This window comes from Sinohyriopsis cumingii, chromosome 17 (genome assembly GCF_028554795.1).
Source record: "Sinohyriopsis cumingii isolate HCF-2022 chromosome 17, ASM2855479v2, whole genome shotgun sequence".
NCBI lineage: Eukaryota > Metazoa > Mollusca > Bivalvia > Unionida > Unionidae > Sinohyriopsis > Sinohyriopsis cumingii.
The window spans coordinates 119,293,541-119,316,407 of NC_142977.1; the positions used below are offsets into that span (position 1 = coordinate 119,293,541).

A 22,867-nucleotide genomic window follows, 5' to 3' on the forward strand; every position below is an offset into this window, starting at 1 on the left:
AAAATATAATAAATCTACATTACTAAGAATCAACACAAAAGAGAAACAAACACTCAGGTTATCATAACACTGCATTTTACTGCCGTACGTTCTGATACATTCATATCCCAAGATGTGTAGGAAAAGATACCTTGTCCCCATATATAGGAAAAGATACCTTGTCACCATATACAGGAAAAGATACCAAGTCCCCACATATATGAAAAGATACCTTGTCCCCACATATAGGAAAAGACACCTTGTCCTCACATTTAGGAAAAGATACCTTGTCACCACATATAAGAAAAGATACCTTGTCCCCATATTTGGGAAAAGACACCTTGTCCCCGCATATAGGAAAATACACCTTGTCCCCACATATAGGAAAATATACCTTGTCCGCACATATAGGAAAAGACACCTTGTCCCCACATTAAGGAAAAGATACCTTGTCCCCACATATAAGAAAAGATACCTTGTCCCCACATTTGGGAAAAGACACCTTGTCCCCACATATAAGAAAAGATACCTTGTCCCCACATTTGGGAAAAGACGCCTTGTCCCCACATATAGGAAAAGACACCTCGTCCCCACATATAGGAAAAGATACCTAGTCCCCACATATAGGAAAATATTACCTTGTCCCCACATACAGGAAAAGATACCTTGTCACCACATATAGGAAAAGACACCTTGTCCCCACATATAGGAAAAGATACATTGTCCCCACATATAAGAAAAGATACATTGTCCCCACATACAGGAAAAGATACCATGTCCCCACATATAGGAAAATATACCTTGTCCCCGCATATAGGTAAAGATACCATGTCCCCACATATAATATACTTAATGTAATGAGAAATACTTTGCTAGTTTATAATTCATCATAATTTATTCATCAAATGTTGGTTGCCAACAAAACTTTGTGCAACATTAGTGTTAATTATGATCATGGCAGCCATGTAAAACAGATTCCAAGTTCTAAATTATGCACATTCTTGCCTTTAATTTGAATATTAGAATAAATATTCTGATTCAAACTATAGTTAGAAACGAATTATTCTCCTTGTTTCACACTCTGTTTAGCTGTAACCAGTGACAGTGTCATCGCTTTCACTTTCATAATCCGTTACCACAGTCATTGGTGTCGCCGCTTTCACTTTCACACATAATCTTTCTCAACTGTCTTACATGCACATTCACAATCTCTTTTGTTTCTTATTCATGTGACAACTCTAATTTTTTCAATCTCGTGTGACAACACTCCAGTGGCCTTGTGGTTAGAGCATCTGCCCCGGATGCGGGAGGTCGTGGGTTCAATCCCCAGCCAAGTCATACCAAAGACTTCTAAAAGTGGTACTAATAGCTGCCTCGCTTGGCACTCAGCCTTAAGAGGTTAGTGTTAGGACTGGTCGGCCTGGTGTCAGGATAATGTGACTTTGTGGGACATGATGCAATATGTCTGCGGCATGATGCCCCAGTGCTAGACATCACTTTAAAACTGTCACACTGCAGACATCGTAGCGATATGACTGGAAAAATGTTAAAACTATGTTAAAAATCGAAATCACTCACACTTAATCATGCAAGTGAAACAAACTGTTTGCATAGGTCTAGATAAAATTTTGGTTGAGAGATCTGACCGTGTGTTTTTTTACACACACACACACACACAGTGACAACCCAGGTAAATACATTTGACACAAAAATATAACCTGGTTAGAGGTCTTGGACACTTGTATATTTTCACCCTCCATAGGAAGCTTTATTTCAGTCTAAAATTCTGGTCTGTTCACCCTTCCCTGCTGCTTCTTAAGTTCAGATTTTACTACAGGAATACCATATTTTCCAGCCTGTAAGTTGATATCTGTTGAACAGGAGATCTTGTTTTTGTCTTATACTCTAAATTGACTTATATATGGATTATCTCATTTGAATCACTTTATTGTATGTTGGGTAATTTTTTGTGTGTAAATAATTTTTTGGGCAAGGTATGAAAAATAATGTGAAGAAAAAAAATTAACATTTTGGTTAGGAGATCATATGCATAAAATATTACCGTTGTTTAGATTGGATTAAATATATGCCTATTAGAATAGACTAGTGGGTATTGTAAATATGGTTCCGTGTAATAACAGGAAATGCCAAGTTCTTACTTGTGTAACTTTCTCAACCAGTGACACCTTTTGTTCTCACCTATAGAAGTATCAAGCAATTCAAAATGACAACTAGAAAGCATCAAACTAAATGCCTCCAGATTATAAGTGTACATGAACATATTGATGAAGGGTAATTTTATAAGTTTGGAATAGACAGTTTGTTGTACTTCCCAAGAAAAAAAAAACACACAGCATGCTAAATGGTTATTCTTGGGATTAAACCTAAATGGAGTCTATATGGATATAGATATAGTGACTATTTAAACACATATTTTATATCTTTGACCATACAATCTGATTATCATTATTTGCATATAGGACCAACTAGACATCATAAGAAGTTTTATTATGGGGCAACAAATTTATTAAATACCAACTAGACATCGTAAGAAGTTTTATTATGGGGCAACAAATGTATTAAAGACCAACTAGACATCGTAAGAAGTTTTATTATGGGGCAATAAATTTATTTAGGACCAACTAGACATCATAAGAAGTTTAATTATGGGGCAACAAATTTATTAAGGACCAACTAGACATCATAAGAAGTTTTATAATGGGGCAACAAATTTATTAAGGACCAATTGGACATCATAAGAAGTTTTATTATGGGGCAACAAATTTATTAAGGACCAACTAGACATCATAAGAAGTTTTATGATGGGGCAACAAATTTATTAAGGACCAACTAGACGTCATAAGAAGTTTTATTATGGGGCAACAAATTTATTAAGGACCAACAAGACATCATAAGAAGTTTTATTATAGGGCAACAAATTTATTAAGGACCAACTAGACATCATAAGAAGTCTTTCAGTGAAAACTTCACACTGATACACTCATCCGTATCAGAAAAGTAACAATAAAATTATAAAGCTGACTGCTGTGGTGGGAACAGAAGAGGTCAGATTGGAACAATTTTTAAATAGGACCAACTAGATATCATAAGAAGAAATTTAGTGAAAACCGTATGTCAATATGCTAAGGTGGAGTAGTGGATGGACACCACTATGATCATATTGAATGTCTGAGGTGAACCATTGCCATTTAAGCCGAACCAAAGAACATATGTGCCTTGTAGTGAAGTACCAAAAACTTGAGTTTCAAGAAGGTCAATGTGGTAGCAATATTGATGTCATATTGGCACCATTTTCACTAAGTACCAAATAAATTTCATTCAATGTGTCTTTGAAGAACTCCCCATGTTAGAACTATCCATTAAGAAAAAGTAACAATAATATGATTTTCAAGATGACCAAGATAGTGTCTATATCAACATCCATTTTCATTTATAACAAACCAGACTTCATAAAAAGTCTATTGGTGAAAAGCTCTTGTGAATATGGTTTTCCGTTAAGGACAAATAGTGATAAAAATATTTTCAATATGACTAAAAAAGTTACCATACTGGATGTCAGATTAGCACCATTTGCATTCAGGACCAACCAGATAGTATACAAAATCTTTAGTTGACAACCCCATGCAAATATAGCTACAGTGCAATCCAGCTATAACGTGCCCCGCTATAACGCGAATTCAGATATAATGCGGTTGTGGCGTGGCTCCCAAAATTTTGTATACTGATTCGCACATGAAAAAATATAGTTTGTTCAAAGTACATGAAATAGTGTATAAAAATTTATTATCATTATGGGGAAGAGATCGCGTATGAATTCGAATTTAATATGATCGTGGTATGGTTCCTGAAATTTTAAAAACATGTGTATTTCTCTCGTACCAGGAAAGAACATTTTTTTAACTACGAGAAATAGTGTGTAAAATGTTTATTATCATTTTGGGGAAGAGTTCGCTTATGAATTTTAATATAATACGATCTGAAATTTCTGAACAATAGCTTCTGAAATTTAACAATATCACCAGGTTCTTGAAGTGTTATGCCAAAATAAACGTTATCGGAAATGTTACTTATTACTGGTCCATGGGTAAAGCCAGTAAGTCGTCTATGTGATTGTCTTCAGTTAATTCTGTATACAATTGTTGTTCAAAACAATAGCTAACATGTGTTTCTTCTGTAGCTGCATACACAACCAAGCAGCAGACAATGCGGTGGTTGATAAAAGATTCTCAGTTTAATAAACATCAAAAAAACAAAAGCCACCAAGATGTGTGTTGGGCTTGGCAATGTTATTAGACGCAATCAGCTGACCAGTAAATAATGTCTACTTTATTAGCTGGAAATTGAAAGGGTATGAAATTTTACATGCGTTCAACTGTAATTTTTTTAAACAAAAGTGACTTGTGACCATTACAGGTCTACTGCACTTAGTTCTCGGGTTTTACATGGGTATGGGGTGTTCTTATGAACTCGTTATTAATTTCCTTTTTTTTTGAAATAAAAATATTTTACCGTTATGGAAAAGTAAGTTCACAAACGCAATTTGTTCTATGCACTTTGCGGGAAAAAAATTACTTATCATTTTGGGGAAGAGATCGTGTATGAATTAGAATATAATACGATCGTGATGTGGTTCCTGAAATTTTAAATACATGTACGTGTATTTTTCTCATACCCGGAAAAATATTTTTTTTTTGTTAAGTATGAGAGATAATGTGTAAAATGTTTATTATTATTTTGGGGAAGAGTTCGCATACAAATTCGAATCTAATACGATTGTGGCTTGGCTTCTGAAATTTAACAATCTCACCAGGTTCATGAAGTGTAATGCCAAAATAAACATTATCAGAAATGTTACTTATTACTGATCCATGAGTAAAGCCAGTAAGTCATCTTTGTGATTGTCTTCAACTAATTCTGTATGCAATCGTGGGTCAAACAATAGCCGACATGTGTTTCTTCTTTAACTGCATACACAATCAAGCAGCAGACAGTGTGGTGGTTGATAAAAGATTCTCACAATTTAATAAACATTTAAAAAAAAAAAAAAGCCATCAAGATGTTTGCTGAGCTTGGCGGTGTTATTAAACACAATCAGTTGACCAGTAAATAATGTCGTCTTTATTAGCTGGAAATTGAAAGGGTATGAAATTGTACCTGCGTTCAGCTTAAACAATTTTATAAACGTGACGCGTGACCATCGCAGGCCTACTGCACTTAGTTCTCAGGTTTTACAATGGTATGGTGTTTGTTTATGAACTCATTATTAATTTCCTATTTTTTATAAAAATATTTGACCGTTATGGAAAAGCAAATTCACAAACGCAAGTCGTTCTCTGCACTTTGCGCAGTGATTAGTATAGTAGTTTTCACGTTTTTTACAATATTAACAAAATCTGAAGTAAACGTTATATGCACGCTGAAAGCATGTGTTGATTGATAATTATTCTTGCTGTTGTTGTTCAAATGAATAGGCGTACAAGCGTAAACTATTGGAAATTTGCAATGGATAAATGTACATGGAAATGCAAATGAGAAAATTTAAGCAGTAGGAAATTTGTACAGACACCGTTCGTAGACCCTGGAATGTTATGAACCATACACGTGCTTCGTCTTTCTTAACCTAATTTTGCTGTTAATTTTTCCCATTGAATTCTGACACATAATGATGTGTGACAGAATTATTGAATAGTTTAAATATGTATGCAACTTTGGCAATGGAATTACATATATTATGGATTAATTGCAAACCCGGATGATATGATATCAGACGGCAAGTAAACAGTGTTGATACTCTTGTTCATGCTGTATATTAGATGTTGAATTCAGATACAATTATCTGGGAAAAAATTATTAAATATTGTAAATATGTGTGCAATTCTTCAATGGAATTACATGCATTATAGATGAACTGCATGCCATGATGGCACGATAGTAAACGGTGTTGATACCCTATTCATCATACACATTAGACATGAATATATGTATATGTGCCAATCAGTTGTTCTCTGAAAAAGTAAAACACTGCAAAACCCGGTATTAATGCAACCCTGATATTAACGTGATCCAATTTTTTTTTACCCCAATTATCGTGTTATAGCAGGGTTCCAATGTATCTGTTCAGAAGTAGTGATAAAAAGATTTTCCAGATGGCAGCCAGCTGCTGAGGTGGCAATACAGGATGTCAAACTGGCACTATATTCATGCAGTACCAACTTTTGGTGAAAACCCCAGTCAAGATGGACATAAATTCTTGATGAGCAACAATGTCCAAGGAGCACCATTTATATTCAAGACCAAATATGTTTGGATTAATGTGTGTGCAAATTTTCACGATAATCCTAGTAGTTTAGGAAGTGTAGTGATAATAAAGTGCTAATGGATAGATGAATACCAGACAGATAATAGATAATGTGCGTACTTCATGGCTATGATCAGAAGAGTTAATAGTGATACAGCTGAGTTACAGAGCAATTTACCTTATATTAATGAGTCTTACCTGAAACACTGCATGAAAAATATTCGCAGGATTACAATACTGAATTGAAAAAAATCCCTGAATCTTTAAAAGATGTTTTACCAATTAAAATATCTATTTTATTTAGGAATGTAAACCAATAAACTCAGAGGAATATTCTTATCAAAGGATAAAAACCACTCTTGACATTCTAAAATAAACCAAAAGAACATACAGTGAGCTTTAATTTTTTCTTAATCTATCTGGGATTGTAAATTGTAAATTTTGCATTTCAATCTCTTAAGATAAAATCACAGTTTACTTGTTTTAATAAATTATCTTTAAATTAAATCTGTAAAAATAATGTATTTTATAGATTATTCACAATCTAAACTTCATGAACTTGGGATAGTACATCAGTCAGTTTTGTTCAAACATTACAACTTTAGCATAGCGTATCAAAATCCTTTATCATGCATGAAAAATTAATATATCACAGTGATGAAGCAATTTGTTAAAAAGAATCCAGATGTGCAAAATAAGTTCCAAACTGTTTTACTGCAGTAAAGAATACCTGACTATGATTCAATGCCCTCTACTGGTAACAAATGTACCCTGTAAATCACTCTACCTGACAAGTATCATTACTGTTGCCAGCTGTCATGGTCATTTTGGTTGTATTCTGCCCCACAGAATATGGCACAGCACCTGGACAAGAGGTTATGGTGGTTTTGTTTTCAACAACAGCATAAGCAAAATCCACAATCATTTCTATACACCAAGGGCCAATGAAGGCAAGCAGATCACCGATCAGTCGATACAGACCAGCCAGAAGTAGGATTGGCCAGAAAGCTTTCAAATAGATCCTGTGTAGGGAAGGCTCTGTGTTCTTTTGTGAGGCCTTAAACTGAAATTAAATATTTCAAAGATATTTAATACATAAAAGGATGCTAGCAATTTTAGGTTACTGCATTTGTATGGAAGAATATGAACAAGGTTTTTGAATGGAAATACTTCATGACCTTGGGAGTGCAGTATATCAATCTGACAAAACGAGTTCATATTTTACCATACAAATGCAGTAACCTTCTTATTATATACTAAAAAAATGTATTCTACCTAATGCTTAATTATATTAACAAAATACACTACACAGAACAAAGTAACTGAAAGTATGCCACATTCCAAACTAAATATACAGGCGCATATTCATCATTACACAACAACATCATTATTACTGTGCACAAAACTCCGCCCAGATAAATTTGAACTTAGTCGTGCGCTTGACATAACTTTTGAAAGAAAATGGTGTGTCTAGTTAAAATAGAAATTTGGAGTTATATTTGTGAATGCAACAACTTTTCCATTTGATCTGGAATCCGTAGATTTTGATATTTTTTTCAATTTTACGAAATTTTGTAATTATGGACTGGATTTATATGTGACAATTCCATATGAAATACATGGGACTGAAGCAGCGAGGGAGAAGCGTGTTGACATCTGCAAATGTGTTTCTGTTTCTGTCATTGAAAGTTTTAAATCATAACATGGGAAAAATATGAAGTCTTTCAATTGCAATTATCAAAAAGATGCTATGGAATTTAATGCATATTTCATTTTGAGTGCAGTAAGGAGGATGTAATTGCACCTATCATCAAAATTATAGCACAATTTCAAAATGTGTAATCAAGATTGAAAACCTATGACATGGCTCATGTAATTCGGATTTGCAGAACTAAGAAAGTACATTTTGACAAAATTTAGGATGCAAAATGGTAAGTATATTTTTTTGCCATTCTTATCACCAGCTAAAGAAGACAGTATATGACTTGTCACTTGTATATTATTTGTAACGACCCTTTCTTGTGTCTGTTGTATACTGTAGCTAGCCTAAATCTGAAACATTGTATTAACAAATTTAACATGGAACTTGCCAAAGCAGCTGGTATGTGGCAGTCCACGAAACATGTTTTAGTTCATTCAGAAACAAATTTAAACAACCACAATGTAAAGTGCTTACAAATCAAAAGTGCTGGCATCTGCGTCCATTGTTTGTTGACAATAGAAAGTAGTTCCTTTACGCATGTGAATGTTATATATGTATTGGCGCGCGAGTTCAGTATTGGGTAATACTGAACGATTCTGACAATGTAAAAGTTAAAGGAGAAAAAAATGAGCATTAATAATGAATCTTACAGTCTGGAAGACTCTTCTACCCAATGGAGATTAACTTATCATTTCTTGACTCACTTTTCACAAAAATGTTTCTATAACCTATGCAGGAAATGTTTAGTCACAATCCTGGCAGTTGTCTATTGCCACCAGATGACTCATATGTGGACTCCATGAATTATCGTGTACTACATAAAAGGCAATAACTCACTGAACCACTGTTCAAAGCTCCCATATAACTGAATTCATCCAAGACTTAATATGCAAGTGTAACTATAACTTTAAATTAACTAAAAAATTTAGATACTAAAATATTCATCATTTCCCATAACCCATTGCCCATTATTCTGTTAAATATGGTCAAAGTTTGTTGACCATAGAATTTATCAGAAACTTTCTAAAACTGAAAACTCCTCAACAAATTAGTTGAAACTGTAAAAAGAAAGTGGATGCTGTAGTGGTCATAAAATACAAAATGTTTTATTCTAGCTAAATTAAAGGCCATACCTTTAGGAACTATTGTACAAAATATACTGGGGGGCCCCTAGTGGCCTAAAGTGCTCTCCGTTATGGATCACTACCATCTTACCTGTCTGTGTGGGTTCGAGTCTAGGATTCGGCTAATGTGGGTATGTGAGAAAGCTCGCCAGTAGCTTCTCGTGGGTCGATGGTTCTTCCCGGGGTTTTCCCAGGTTCTTCCTCCACCATTAATAATGGCTGCCATGCATAGCCTATCGTGTGCTGAAATATGGCATTAAACCCCACAACATCAACAACAACAAATATAACAACTATCAGAGCTGTACAAGATCATGTTAAATAACTATTTTATCCAGCCTTCACAGAATAGGGTCTGCTGGATGGAGTTAATGGGGCCCTTGTACCTTGCAAAGAACCATGCCTATTACTGGGAATTCACTATTTTTTATGGAGGTACCAATTTTCCATAACAATTTGAACAGGTAAACAAGGTCATGTGGGTTATACTAGCTAATCAAAAATCAGGTCATCTTGGCCTTTTTGAAAACCATGACCTCCATTCACATCATGTGATGTTTTAACCTTAAAACTTACGAATGGGTAATGCACTATTAGAATATCTCATTCTACAGTATAAACCCATTCATTCAGAATGCAAGTATTTAAAATATTATTACTTAAATAACCCTTACTAACCATAATCGTGAATGATAATACAAATAATATAGATATACATAACACAATGAAATTTGTCAGGAACTTGACCAGACATTGCTTGAGTAACTGCTGATTTTTCTCAACAACAAGAACAATGGATGCCAGAAATGGTAAGAGGCCTTCAGTGGCTTAGAAGGCATAAATGGATACAATCTTAGGAAGAGGTCACAATACCTCATTGGTCAATGTGAAGGCTTAGAAGCCATAAGTGGACACACCTCTGTAAAAAGAAGCCTGAAAACCTCATAGATCAATGACAAGGCTCAGAAACTTTAGGAGGACACACCTCTAAGGAAGAGGTCACAATACCTCATTGGTCAATGAGGAGGCTTACAAGGCATACATGGACACAGCTCTGTAGGAAAAAGTCAGTAAACCTTATTGACCAATACATGGAAAGCCGAGATTTCTCTACACATTGTCAGATCGATGAAGAGAGATGGTATTTGTAAGCATGATTTTTGACAGCAGTGATTAAAGAGCCTCTGCTGAGGGGTGCAACAAGTGACCTTGTGAAACAGACTGTGGGCAGTGAGCTAATTCTGGGAGTCTGTTCATGTTTAGACAAGATATCTCCAAGTCTTCAGTATGTCAGACCTTGTGAAACAGACTGTGTGGGAAGTAAGCTAATTCTGGGAGTCTGTTCATGTTTAGACACAGATATCTTCAAGTCTTCACCATGAGTTATCTCCAGTGGTCTGTAGATGATACTACATCTGAGAAAGGTATGTCAAGACAGGACCTTTAATGGCACAGCTATGCTTATTGTATGACAAACCCTGACAAATTAAGTGTAAAATATTCATCAACAATGAAGACAAAATGAAAAAACTGACATAGATATACCTATAGTATACTTCCCTGTGCGAGAAAACTACAGAATCACATAAATGATAAAAGGTATAAACAGACATAAGTTTTTCAAAGCCTCAAAAATGAGGAATCATGAGCAAAGTAACAACTGACAAATTTTTATTCAATGTAAGAATTTCTACATACATATTAGAACTGAAATAAAAGTGCCTGCTCTATCATAGGTGTTTTCCTTTATTCTGATCCATAGTGGTAAATAAAATGAAATCTTAATTTTTATTTTGGTCATTTGTAAGCCAATCATTTTATTCATGCTATAAGCAGTGTGGTCATTCCATTGTTGTGTGTACATTCTTTATGACTGACTATCACTCCTGTTACAGGTAATGCTTAGGCAATATCCCCATCATCATCTTCATTAATTACATCATCATTAATTACATCTTCATTAATTACATCATCATTAATTACAGTTAATGACATCATCATGAATTACGATGCACTTGCTATTTATGGTTTCTAAATACTTAGTACATGTACTTTCATATGTATCCAACTATCAGTGATTTTCATCTTCACCAACTTTCACAGTTAGTTTGAAAATGTGAGATGCAATTGCCCAAGTGATAATCAAGAATCTTGATGATTTGATGGACTTGCCTAATGGTCTGGACAAAGAATACAAGTTCTGCAAGTGAAATAGATGTCTATGTTTTGTGCACCCTTTTGACACATTGTTGATTTAAGTGCATTCCTTAAAATTTTACTCTCAGAAAAGGTACAAACATGTTGCTTGGTGAAGTAAAAGCATCAAAGAAAACTTAGGAATTTTTTGTATAATGTGTTTATGGAAAATAGATGTCCACCAAAGTGTCTGAAAAGTAACATAAACATAAAACTTAACAAAGTTGTAACATATGGACTGACAACAAAACACCATATGACCTACCAGTGCTCTGATGGAGCATAAAAAGTGTGAATTCAAGTGTATTGATGGACAGACAGATCAATAATAATTGGGAATGGGAACAAAAACAGGCAACTTTTTGTTCAAACTTTCTCTGGACCAACTGTGGCTCCTCATAAAAGAGCTAATAAGTTTCACAAACACATCATATAGTTCAAGTCTGGCATTAAGATGATTTGTCATGTTGAGGTTTAATTGAAATATCAATCAGATTTCTTGATGCCAAACTTATATTTAAATCCAACGTAAGTTGATTTTGACAAAGTCTGGTCCCAATTGTTATAAGTAACTGAGACTAAATGTCCCCCACCACCACTCCACAAATTTCTTTAGAGGAATACTCCAACATCCTCCATCTACAACTTTCTGATTTACATAAATGGAATCAACAGTGTCCACCACTGGGCCTGGGTGCCACTATGAACATAAGATGTCACACTGATGATCAAAGATGTAGTTACTAAATCTCACATTTTACAACATTTCAGAAGTGTCTCAACAACAACAAAAAAGTTCATAATAGCTAGGAAGTAAAGTCTTGCGAACCAGAAAATATTATACATGTCTCCAACAAAACAATTTCATTACAGACATCAAAAATTGCACTTCATCATCTGAAAATGACAAGGAAGGTATGAAAATTGGTAATGGTAAACCATCAAATTAATGTCATTTTTATAATAAGAATCCAAATACAGTCTGCATCACAAACATGGCAGATACAGTTATCATTCTGAAATCTAGAACAATCTGATAAAGATGAAAAGCATTCAGAATACCCACCTTTTCCTCCTCGAAAGCCATCCGTAATTTGTGGTACTGAGTAAAAGCTTGCTCACTCTGAATAGTAAGGAAGAAAGAAAGAAAAATTATTCTTTATGCTTTAAATAATACTGGAAAAAGTGACAATCAAGAAAAGAATTGTTTTGCCAAAAGTACAGTCATTTCTGGTTTATTTATCTCAATCATGATCACAAAAAATCCAATGAAACTTCCAAATATACCCTAAATGCTGAAAGAAAAGTAACTAAAAGTAAGTTACCGAGTAACTTTCAAAAGTCACCCAGATGCTTTTAAAGGAAGGGCATGATAAATCCAGTACCATCAAACCCACTGATCTCAACCTCAATTACCTTGAGAACCCAGTCCACAAAAAATCCATCTTTGTTGTGCTAATTTTTCCCCACTTATCTCAACCCATGTTATGTTGGGCATAAGTTTTGGTCCAAAGTACATGTGGACACGTTTATCTCAAGACAGTTCAACTTTTAATGTCCATCTTGGAGAAATTTGAACAAGAAATGATCAGCAAAAATTATTGATCTTCATGCATAATTTTAATAACTTATGTTCTGCTATTAGTCACAAGTCAACACTAAGAAAAGATAATTTAAACTCTTAATTTTCTCATTTGGCACCTAGGATGAACTTGATGATGTCAGCACCAGTCTTATTTTCAACTGTAGGGCTGTCATAAATTCTGATCTAGTGCTCAACATTGTCAAATGAGTTAAAATGTCCCTGTAACACAGTTTTAGCCACTTCAACATTCTCTTCCACGAGTCCTTTAAAATCAAAATCCTACTGATAAAATAAACTTTCCTTTTCTTAGACATCTCCATTGTGAGAATAAAGCAAATATTTAGGTAAATTAATTTTCTCCAAGAGCACTTACCCAATCACATTAAGTTAGGAATATTAACCTGCTAACTTGTGAATCCTGCTCTTTTAAAAGACAAAAATTGTCTTTTCCTGTCTAACTCATATAGAAAAAGGACAATAACTCTTGTCCATTACCTCCCATTGACACCAACAGGTGTTGCTAGTTTTTAGCTGACGATATACTAATGAGGATGCTCGCAACAGCAAGGTGGCTGGGAGGGTTATTGAGTAATGTGACTGGGTTAAGTATCCTTGGAGAAACATAATTTACTTAAAAATTTGCTTTTTCTTTCAAACACATTGCCAAAGACCACTCCGGTGGCCTAGTGGTTCGAGCATCCACCTCAGATGTGGGAGGTCATGGTTTCGAACCCTGGTTGAGTCATACCAAAGATTTAGAAAAATGGTACTAACAGCTGCCTTGCTAAGCGCTCAGCATTAAGTGGTGGGCCTGGTGTTAGGATAATGTGACTGGGTGGGACTCACAGAGTTGGCTTTAATCTCATGGGTGGTAATATTCATGAGGTGACTCTGATTCTGTGAGACCTCAAAGAGGGCTGAACATATGAACTCATTTCAGCCATAAGGTATAATATCATGTTTCGCGGTTTTCACTGGAAAGAAGAGGCATTTGCATGTGCCACCACATGTCTATGTGCAATTCAAGTAGTGCTTACATAGATGAACAGGATCTTGCATGGCCACTGCTCTCAACCTATAGAAGATACAAATGATGACTCTTTGATTACCGATGGATGGTAACCTATTTTTAGCTACAAAGCCAAGTTGCATCAAGAGAACCAAAGAACCATCAGATCTAAACTGAAGATAGTCGTGGACGACAGAAAGGGCATGTAGGTCACTTACCGTGCATGCAGAAGCTAAAGCTATCAGGAAACGTGCTTTGTATGGTAGTACCTTTAGCAGAGTGCAGGCTAACGGTTTGAATTTATTCAAATAGAGTTATGTTCAGGGGTAGATCTATTGCTAGATCGAAAAGATCAGTAACTCAGGACTTGTCCCATATTAGAGAGGCTATCAGAATCATCTTGCATCACTGATCCTGTAACTCCTGGATTACTTTTGCTATCAGGACCGTGGGACAGTAGGCAAAAGCCCACAATCCATCACAACTGAATGACAACATCCACGTTCCAGGCTTCTGGGTCTGGGACTGGAGAAACAAAGGGTAACTTGCAATTCTACCTTGTCAATAAGAGTTTGATCATCAGACACCCCTAAAGTGTGCAGATCCAAAGGAAGACAGGAGGGACCATTCAATGTAAATAAAGTACCTGGCTTTTCCTGGATACAGTATCAGCCTGGGCACTGAGCCTGCTGGGGATGTGTCTGATTTGTACATCAATGTGGAGATTATCACACCAACGTAGGAACTGCCAAATCAGAACACAGGTCGGGTGATTTGGTGCCCCCCGTTTGAAAAGATAGGTCACCACCAGAGTTGCTGGACATAATGAGAACCATTCTGCCCGAGAGTTGATCTTTCCAGAAGTGAAAGACATTGATGACAGCCTTCATTTCTAGAATGTTGATGTGTATAGGCTGTTCCTATGGCTACCATGTGAAGTCTGGCAACAAGTGGGCACCCCAACCATGCGTACTGGTGTCAGTACTGTTATTTCTGCTTGGGGCGTCTTCAGCAGGATTCTGTTGATCAGCTAACCTGGGTTGCACCACTGATGCAGGAATACTTGCATCTCAGGTGTGATCATGACTGTTTAATCATGGGGACATGAAAAAGGGTGCCACTATGTTATCAAGATATTTGAAAGGGACTCACAAAAAAACAGGTGAGTGGGATCAAGCTAACTACCCTGATGAATAATCTGATGAGCTGCAAGAACTCTCTCCCTGAAATCCAAATCCTGTTTGAAATGGACTTGAAAGTTTGATAAATCTGATTAGGCAAACATAAGGAAGCCTCACCAGATTCACTTAAGAACTCTGTACCCAAATGGACAAAAGTCTGGGATCAACTTTTACCAGCTTATTAGAAAGAATAGATGATCTAAAAGAGAGAGGAGATTGTTCCTGTCTTGGCTGAGGATAGAACTTACAATGTGTTTCTGGAGGATGTCATCCAGGTACACTGCCATCATTTGTGGATGACGTTGATTGGAACATGATGAGGAAGCAATCTATAATTTTGGTAAAAGCCAAAGGGAGGATAGGGACAAAATCTATGTACGCCCTGACTTTATAGTCTTGGGTAACAGTAGGGAGTGGAGGGCTATCTGAAATGGCCAAAACCTGATAGATTTCCTCGACTGTAACATGAAAGCTGAATTCAGTCCACTCCAAAGTTAAATCTGAATGTGGTTGATTTGCTACATTCAACACAATCACTGTGTGTTGGGTCCCCTAATGGGCAGGATTGCAGCTCTGCTAAGGTCATGCTGCGTGGCATTGGTGATTCCAGCTGGTCATCTTTGAGAAAGTCACTAGCTCTCTCAGGAGGGTAGGCACTGAACATCCAGAAGTCTGGCATAGTTGAAACTGCTGGGTGGTTTGCTTGGTGTATGGTCAGCCTGGATCCTGGCAATATATGAAGGACCAACTATCACAGGTTCTAGCCACTCCAAAGACCTTGCTGAATGGACAGATTTCTCATTGAAATCTCTGGTATAATAATGGCAAGTTGTAGTGATCTCTAGTACTTATCCTGACACCAGGCTGACCAGTCCTAACACTAACCTCTTAATGCTGAGCACCAAGCGAGGCAGCTGTTAGTATCATTTTTTTAAGTCTTTGGTATGACTCTGCCAGGGATCAAACCCACGACCTACTGTATCCGAGGCAGATGCTCTAACCACAAAAAATTTTAAAAAATACAAAAATGATCATTTCTTTTAGCCATTACAATGTATTAGGTGAAGTCGCATGCTTAGTAACATTTTTTATTCTGATTATGTCTTCAGCCTACAAAATCTGACTATAGTGACACATTACAGGGTATGAATTTCCATTAAATAATATCTGTAGTTAGATTCATGGCAGCTGCAGCTATATGTGTATCATATTTCTTTCCCGTCAGCAAAGACAAGCAAATCCATTTCACTTACATGGGGGTGGTCAGGTTTGGATCATATTTTTATTTTATTTCTTCAGCACAGAAGTTTATTTTATTTACTGAGGAATATTAAAACTAAAACTAAGATATGTTCACTACAAAATACACATTGACTGTGGAATTAAAAGAGAAAATATAGTGAATATTGTACCTTTATTTCACACAGTGCATATAGATGTACACATTTGTGAGTAATTTATTATTCTGTATTGTACAGCTGAATAATGTCTAAAAAGTTATGAAATCACAACACTTGTTAGTAAAGTAAAACTGTATACAAAGAAAGAAATATCTTAAAACAACGACCTGTTTGTTGGCAATGTTCCAGTAAACCTAAGAGTAAGAGACTGGAACAAAGGTCAAAGACATCATTAAAATTACGTTACCCATTTTTATGAACCCTGATCTATTACGACCTGATTATGTTGACGATATTTTGACACCCATAATGTAATCAAGATAACTGGGTTTAACTGTATATTAGCGCTATTTCAGAAATAATGTTATGGGAAGGGAGCACTTTTTATTTTCACCTATCAGGCATTAAATATAATTAATATCACCTGCCACCTTGCTGAAATTTATTTGTGTAAGTTCAATCTACAATGAATGCAAATTACGATAAAAAGCAGTTCCTAGAACAGCCTGCTTTCGTTAAATTTTCAGAATCTAGGGTGTTTCTTTAATAATACTCCCATAAAACAACAACTTTGTTTAAGCCTACATAGTCCAAGATTCCTCTAACTGTTCCCACTCAATTTTAACATTTATGTTGGGGTGTAATGTCAGAACATGCTGCCATGGAAAAGTTGGAATTGACTGACACTATGCAGTTTTGTTGTTGTTGTAGGGTTTAAAGCCATTTTTCAGCACACGATAGGCTATACATGGCGGCCAGTATTAATGGTGGAGGAAGAACCTGGAAAAAGCCCGGAAAGAACCACCGACCCACAGGAAGCTACTGGCATGCTTTCTCACATACCCACATTAGCCGAATCCGAGACTCGAACCCATGCAGACAGAGGTGAGGTGGCAGTGATCCGTAACGGACAGCACTTTAGACCACTCGGTCACTCTGGGCCCCCCACTATGCAGTGTCAGCATAGGGTAGATGCTTACTAGTGGGCCCAGTAAACTTAAATGACCTTGCATTGGGCCATATCTGCATCAAATCAATAGGAGGATTTTCTCAGAAATTGCAAGTGTAGCATTCACTATGTGTTTAATCTGCTGAAAGATGAAAAAAGTACATTAAATCTGACCTGGTATTTGCATTGCAAGTCACATGACTACCCACATCTCACAACCTAAACATCTATGACACTAGTTGCCTATAATTAGCTTTCAATTGTACTGCATGAATAATAATTATCTATCCCTTGTTCATGCTGACTTGGTATTGCATGTGTTTAATATATCAAGTGGTACCAATGCACTTGCTTGACAATTAAGTTAAGAAGCTATAGCATCAATAACTTTTAAAAGCACCAATATGACGTTTTTCACCTTAAAGGAGATCATTATATGTCCTTTATGCAAAATAAACAATAAACCATACTCCACATGCCAGATATTAACTGATCCTTCCTTACCTTTGGAAGTTTACCAAGTTGGTGACTGTCTATTGGATGCTTGAAGCCCTGTATAAGAAAGTCTGTCACCCACCAGAATGTGCATTTAGAGAACAAGTTGACAAAGGCTTGTCTATATGTAACATGCTCTAACTCCTCGGGTGGCCTAACTCTTTTGGGCTTGGCAAAGAAGGCATACCTCTAAAACAAAGAAATGGAAAAATAGGACTTTATTTCAGAGCTAACAGTTGAACTCAGTGATAACCTTTGTTCTCAATTAGCTATCACTTAATTACTTTGCATTATTTCTATGTCTAATGATACTTCCTTGATGCAAGCTGAAGATATCAAGATTCTGAATGAAAACAAATTAGTTGAAACAATGTATTGGCAACAATAATTTGATGGTTATGTGTTTTGCATTCATTGGTATTATCCAGGCCACACACAAACAAAATACTGTGTGTACAGGTTTGACTGTATCACCATCTATATACTAAATGACCTCTATTAAAAAATAATTAGATAGGTTAAAGACACAATTTTCATTTAATTTTGTTACAAAATGCATATGTTATGCCCAAGTCAAGAAAGTTCTGTAAATCAAATACAGGAAATAAAAGGAGAGTATGGATAACATGAAGTACCTTTCAGTCATATGACCAATTGTGGAGACAAAAAAGGAATCATTTCCAGTCAAGTTATGTACTGCCTTAAAATACATTGGTCACTGACCAATCTTTGCAACAAAGTAATAAATAATGACATCAAGTTATAAAAATTATACATATCAAACTTCACCATAAATTATTGTAAAACTAGGCTTCATCAAAGGTTTTTCTTTATTTCAGTTTTCTCAAATTCCTGCACTAAACTAGAACAACATCCATTACTGGACATGACAAATTAATGTGTTTTATTTTGTCCCATCCACAATTCTTTCCATGCTGCAAGACAGTGGTCAAAACTCTAAATACATTTTATACCTTAGGACCAAAATAAGCCTGAACAGTTTGAAGAAAAAAAAGTAAAATCTCATGGTAATTGCAATTTTGTATTTTTTACCTATAAACCCTTGTGATTTCTCCAGTTGATTGATCTTAAAATCATACCCTTTGAAACCTTAGGAGGCAGCACAGCTCTCCCTTATAATAATGCGGAAGTTGGGTCCATAACCATTGACCACATTATGAACTGAACCATATTATACCAAGCACTGTGATATACTGAGAATAGCATAATATACAGTACCATAATGTAGCAGGCACTATAAAAAATATTAAATTAAATAAGGAAATTATGATATAAGACTAAGTTCACTTTGTTTTCATTCAACCCTTCTTTTCAGACATTGGTACGATTTTGGTCATGAGTCCATAGTAGTACTGTGTTACCTTAAATGGTCAGTCCAAAATATAATGCATATTTATGTTTCTATAAAGACATGGATATCTCATGACCAGACTGCATCAAATACAGTTTTGACAATGCCAATGTTATTGTCATCCAGAGGAACTCAGTTCTGACTGAGACTCACTCAGAGAATCCAGAAGAAGTTTGAACACCAGTATCATCCTGTCTCTAGTCTGTCTTGTGAGTGTTGTTGTTGTTGTTGTTGTTGTAGGGTTTAATGCCATTTTTCAGCACACAATAGGCTATACATGGCGGCCAGTATTAATGGTGGAGGAAGAACCCAGGAAAACCCCGGAAAGAACCACCGACCCACGAGAAGCTACTGGCAAGCTTTCTCACATACCCACATTGGCTGAATATGAGACTCGAACCCATGCATACAGAGGTGAGATGGCAGTGATCCGTAACGGAGAGTGCTTTAGGCCACTTGGCCACTTCTTGTGAGTGTAGTAATAAACACTAACAACACTTTCATTATATGCAAATCCCCTACTAACTAATGAAAGCAGCAAAGACTGTATCAAATTCAACCTATATTTTGCAACCCAATGGATTTTAAAGACAGAAAATTGGTGTATGCGTTTACTTAATGTCATTGTGGTTGTGATTATATGAGAGTCTGCACATACATGTATGGCAATATTTCACAATATAATATCAACTATTTTTCCTTTAAATGCTTTGAACAAGGCAGACACATTATTTTCTCTTATTCAAGTTTGAATTTGCAATTATTTTCTAAAGGCTTAATTGAAAACTTAAGCTTCTTCTAAATTGGACAACATCGTTATTTATGGTCATGTGCACTGACTCCCTTGAACTTAAAAACATGCTTTTGAGTCTCAAAAACCCCATAACATTGCCTGAGAATGTGGCAGGTATGAGATCTCCCAGAAGGCCATTGTAGCAGTCATACTGAAAATATGATTAATACATGTACTATTTTCCATTATGACAAACTAGACTTCAAAAGTAGTCTTTCACTTAAAACCTCATTCTGATATGATTATTAATTCAGGAAAAGCAGTGATAGCAAGATTTTCAAGATGCCCAGTGTGGTGGCCATGCTGGATGTGTGAGAAATGCCATTTTCATTTAAGACTAACCAAACCTTAAAGAAGTCATTAAGTTAAAACCCCATCCTGATAAGACCATCCATTCAGCAGAAGTAGTAATAACTAGTTCCAAGATTACAGCCATATTGGATGTAAGCAGTTCCATTTTCATGCTTTAAAAAGGCATCATAATAAGTATTTTAGTGAAAACCCATCTCAATATGATCTTTTGTTCAGGAGGCTACTGTGAGTGCCAACCTGACATCTTGAGAAGTCTTTCAGTGAAAACCTCATCTCAATATTTCCTTTTGTTCAACAGGAATAGATGGCTGCTTTTGTCATTATTCTCATTTAGGACCAATCTGATAACATAAGATGTCTTTCAGTCAAAAATCTATGCTGATATGACCATTCATTTAGGAATACCAATAATCTTTCAAACATTAATATTGACAACAGCACTTTAATGGACCACAAGAATAGAGCACACTCATGGGGAACTGGGTGGCAAGAAAATTGCACCTGTCTCTGATACTGTCAAGATATAACCAAGCGCTAAACAAGATTATTGCACTAATGCAAACTGATGCCAGACCAATGTCCATCACATAAGTTCTTCAGCTCTATGACAATAAAAGCTAAAATTTAGCCAGCATACGTGTGTGACTTGAAACCTATCAAAATAGTAAAAGAATAAAGTTTAAAAAGTTTCTGCATTGAGCTAAAGCCATCAAATGGAGACCTTCATTAATTATTTTTGTTGTGTTGTTGAATATTCAAATTGTTTCCCATCAAATTATAATACTCTTTATATTCTGAATGTGATGATACATTTAGTAAGTTTTATGGAAATTGTTTCTAATATGTTTTGAGATACCCCACCCCCACTAGGACTGAGTGACCACCTCATTAACACCATTAGTGATATGTTTACTGATGTGAACTGAGAAAATGGACTAATCAATTTTACATCCCGAGTAGCAAAATATTCAAGAAATTGAAGACAAAAGATAAATTTAATCACAGCCTTGTTTGCAAATGGTTATGGCACTGATATTCTCTACATATTTAGATTTTTTTTGGTCATTTTAGGCCATACAGATAAATGGAACCATAGACTATATCTCTGATGGAAATAATCACAATATCTACAATGCTTTTCAAAGTGTGGGTATAACTATGTCCATAACAACCCAGAATGATTTTTACCTGTACTCTCAAAACATTCAGTTCCAGACAAAGCAGGATTCCATACACAAAAGCATCTGTGGCAGTTAGCCAAACTCTCATATGACCCAGTTCAATATCATTTGTGATCATGGACAGGATCCTTATAATCTTCAATGTCAATGCACTCACCCAATACACAAGGAGCACTAGTAAAAAGCGTGGAGAGTTCCACATTTCAACATTATGATAAAACACAATACTGGCAACTGAGCTGAGTAGATCGATGCATGGAAGAAGAATGACATGATATCTGGCAGCAGCTGGATCCAGGTAGTCCGAGATAAAAGCCTCTATTATTTCAATGCAGTTAACAAGAATAAGGATGAATGTGAAAAAATAACGTGAAGTGTGGACCTGAAAATGTACCCATGTTTTGACCTTTAATCTTCCAAAAACTGACTGCCTCCATATAACAAGTACCAGCAGAGTGATTATTAAAAGAATACAGTGTGGAATCAAGTTCAAAGTATCTACAAAACAAACATTGGCGAAAACACCTTTCTCCACACTGAATGACCCTTCCACAGAACCACAAAACCCCATTGCCGATTAATAGACTAGATCGTTAATATCTTTCCGACCAGCGGAAATATTCCATAAAATACAATTAACAATAATGTGTTTGCTTAAAGTTGTGTCAAATCACATTCCTCAGTCATCTATAATCGCTTCGTTTCCGTTGTTAAGTGACTAAGGGGCGCGAAGACAAACAGCTGATTATCAATGCAACAATTATAGGATCATATTGAGCAATTTCAATTGCGAATGGAAAAAAAAAATGTCAAACTAGATTCTGCACAAACGAATAACCGCATATTATATGCAGATGTTTCTGGGCAGTTAACAACTGAATGTCTGTAGGATTCCGAATCTGTCTGCAGGTCAGTGCTTTGAATCAAGTTCACATGCAGGAATTACAGCCCTTTTCCGGGAAAGAAGTTTTAAAAAAATGAATTGATGGAGCAAATATATCATTAGTAGACTGGTCCCCTCAAGTTTTTGTACAAATATTTATATATTGCATACAGGTTAGGAACCAGGCTATCTACATAAAAGTTGGATACAATCACCGGAACGGATTAGAACAGAGGTAGCAGCAGGGAGGGTGAACAGACCAATTTTGGAGAAGGTCTTTTTTGAAAATAAAACGTCATACGAAAAAATGAAAACATAAGATTAATAACGACAAAACCGAAGCCTCTAACCGACCGAGATTTTCTCTAATTGGGTCAGCTCAATTAC

The 22,867-nt window shown here is 35.8% G+C and overlaps 1 protein-coding gene across 1 annotated transcript in view; it reads right to left on the reverse strand.

Moving 5' to 3' along the window:
* Positions 1-22,576, reverse strand: part of LOC149779749 (ATP-binding cassette sub-family C member 9-like) — a 215,442-nt gene extending 192,866 nt beyond the window's left edge. Inside the window, exons 1-4 of the mRNA XM_089940609.1 lie at positions 21,605-22,576; positions 17,949-18,128; positions 12,387-12,443; positions 7,086-7,361 (exon numbers count right to left, since the gene is read on the reverse strand). Of these exons, the coding sequence (XP_089796735.1) occupies positions 7,086-7,361; positions 12,387-12,443; positions 17,949-18,128; positions 21,605-22,168 (1,077 nt within the window). The 5' untranslated portion in view covers positions 22,169-22,576. The remainder of the gene's footprint in view (positions 1-7,085; positions 7,362-12,386; positions 12,444-17,948; positions 18,129-21,604) is intronic.
* Positions 22,577-22,867: the final 291 nt, after the last annotated feature.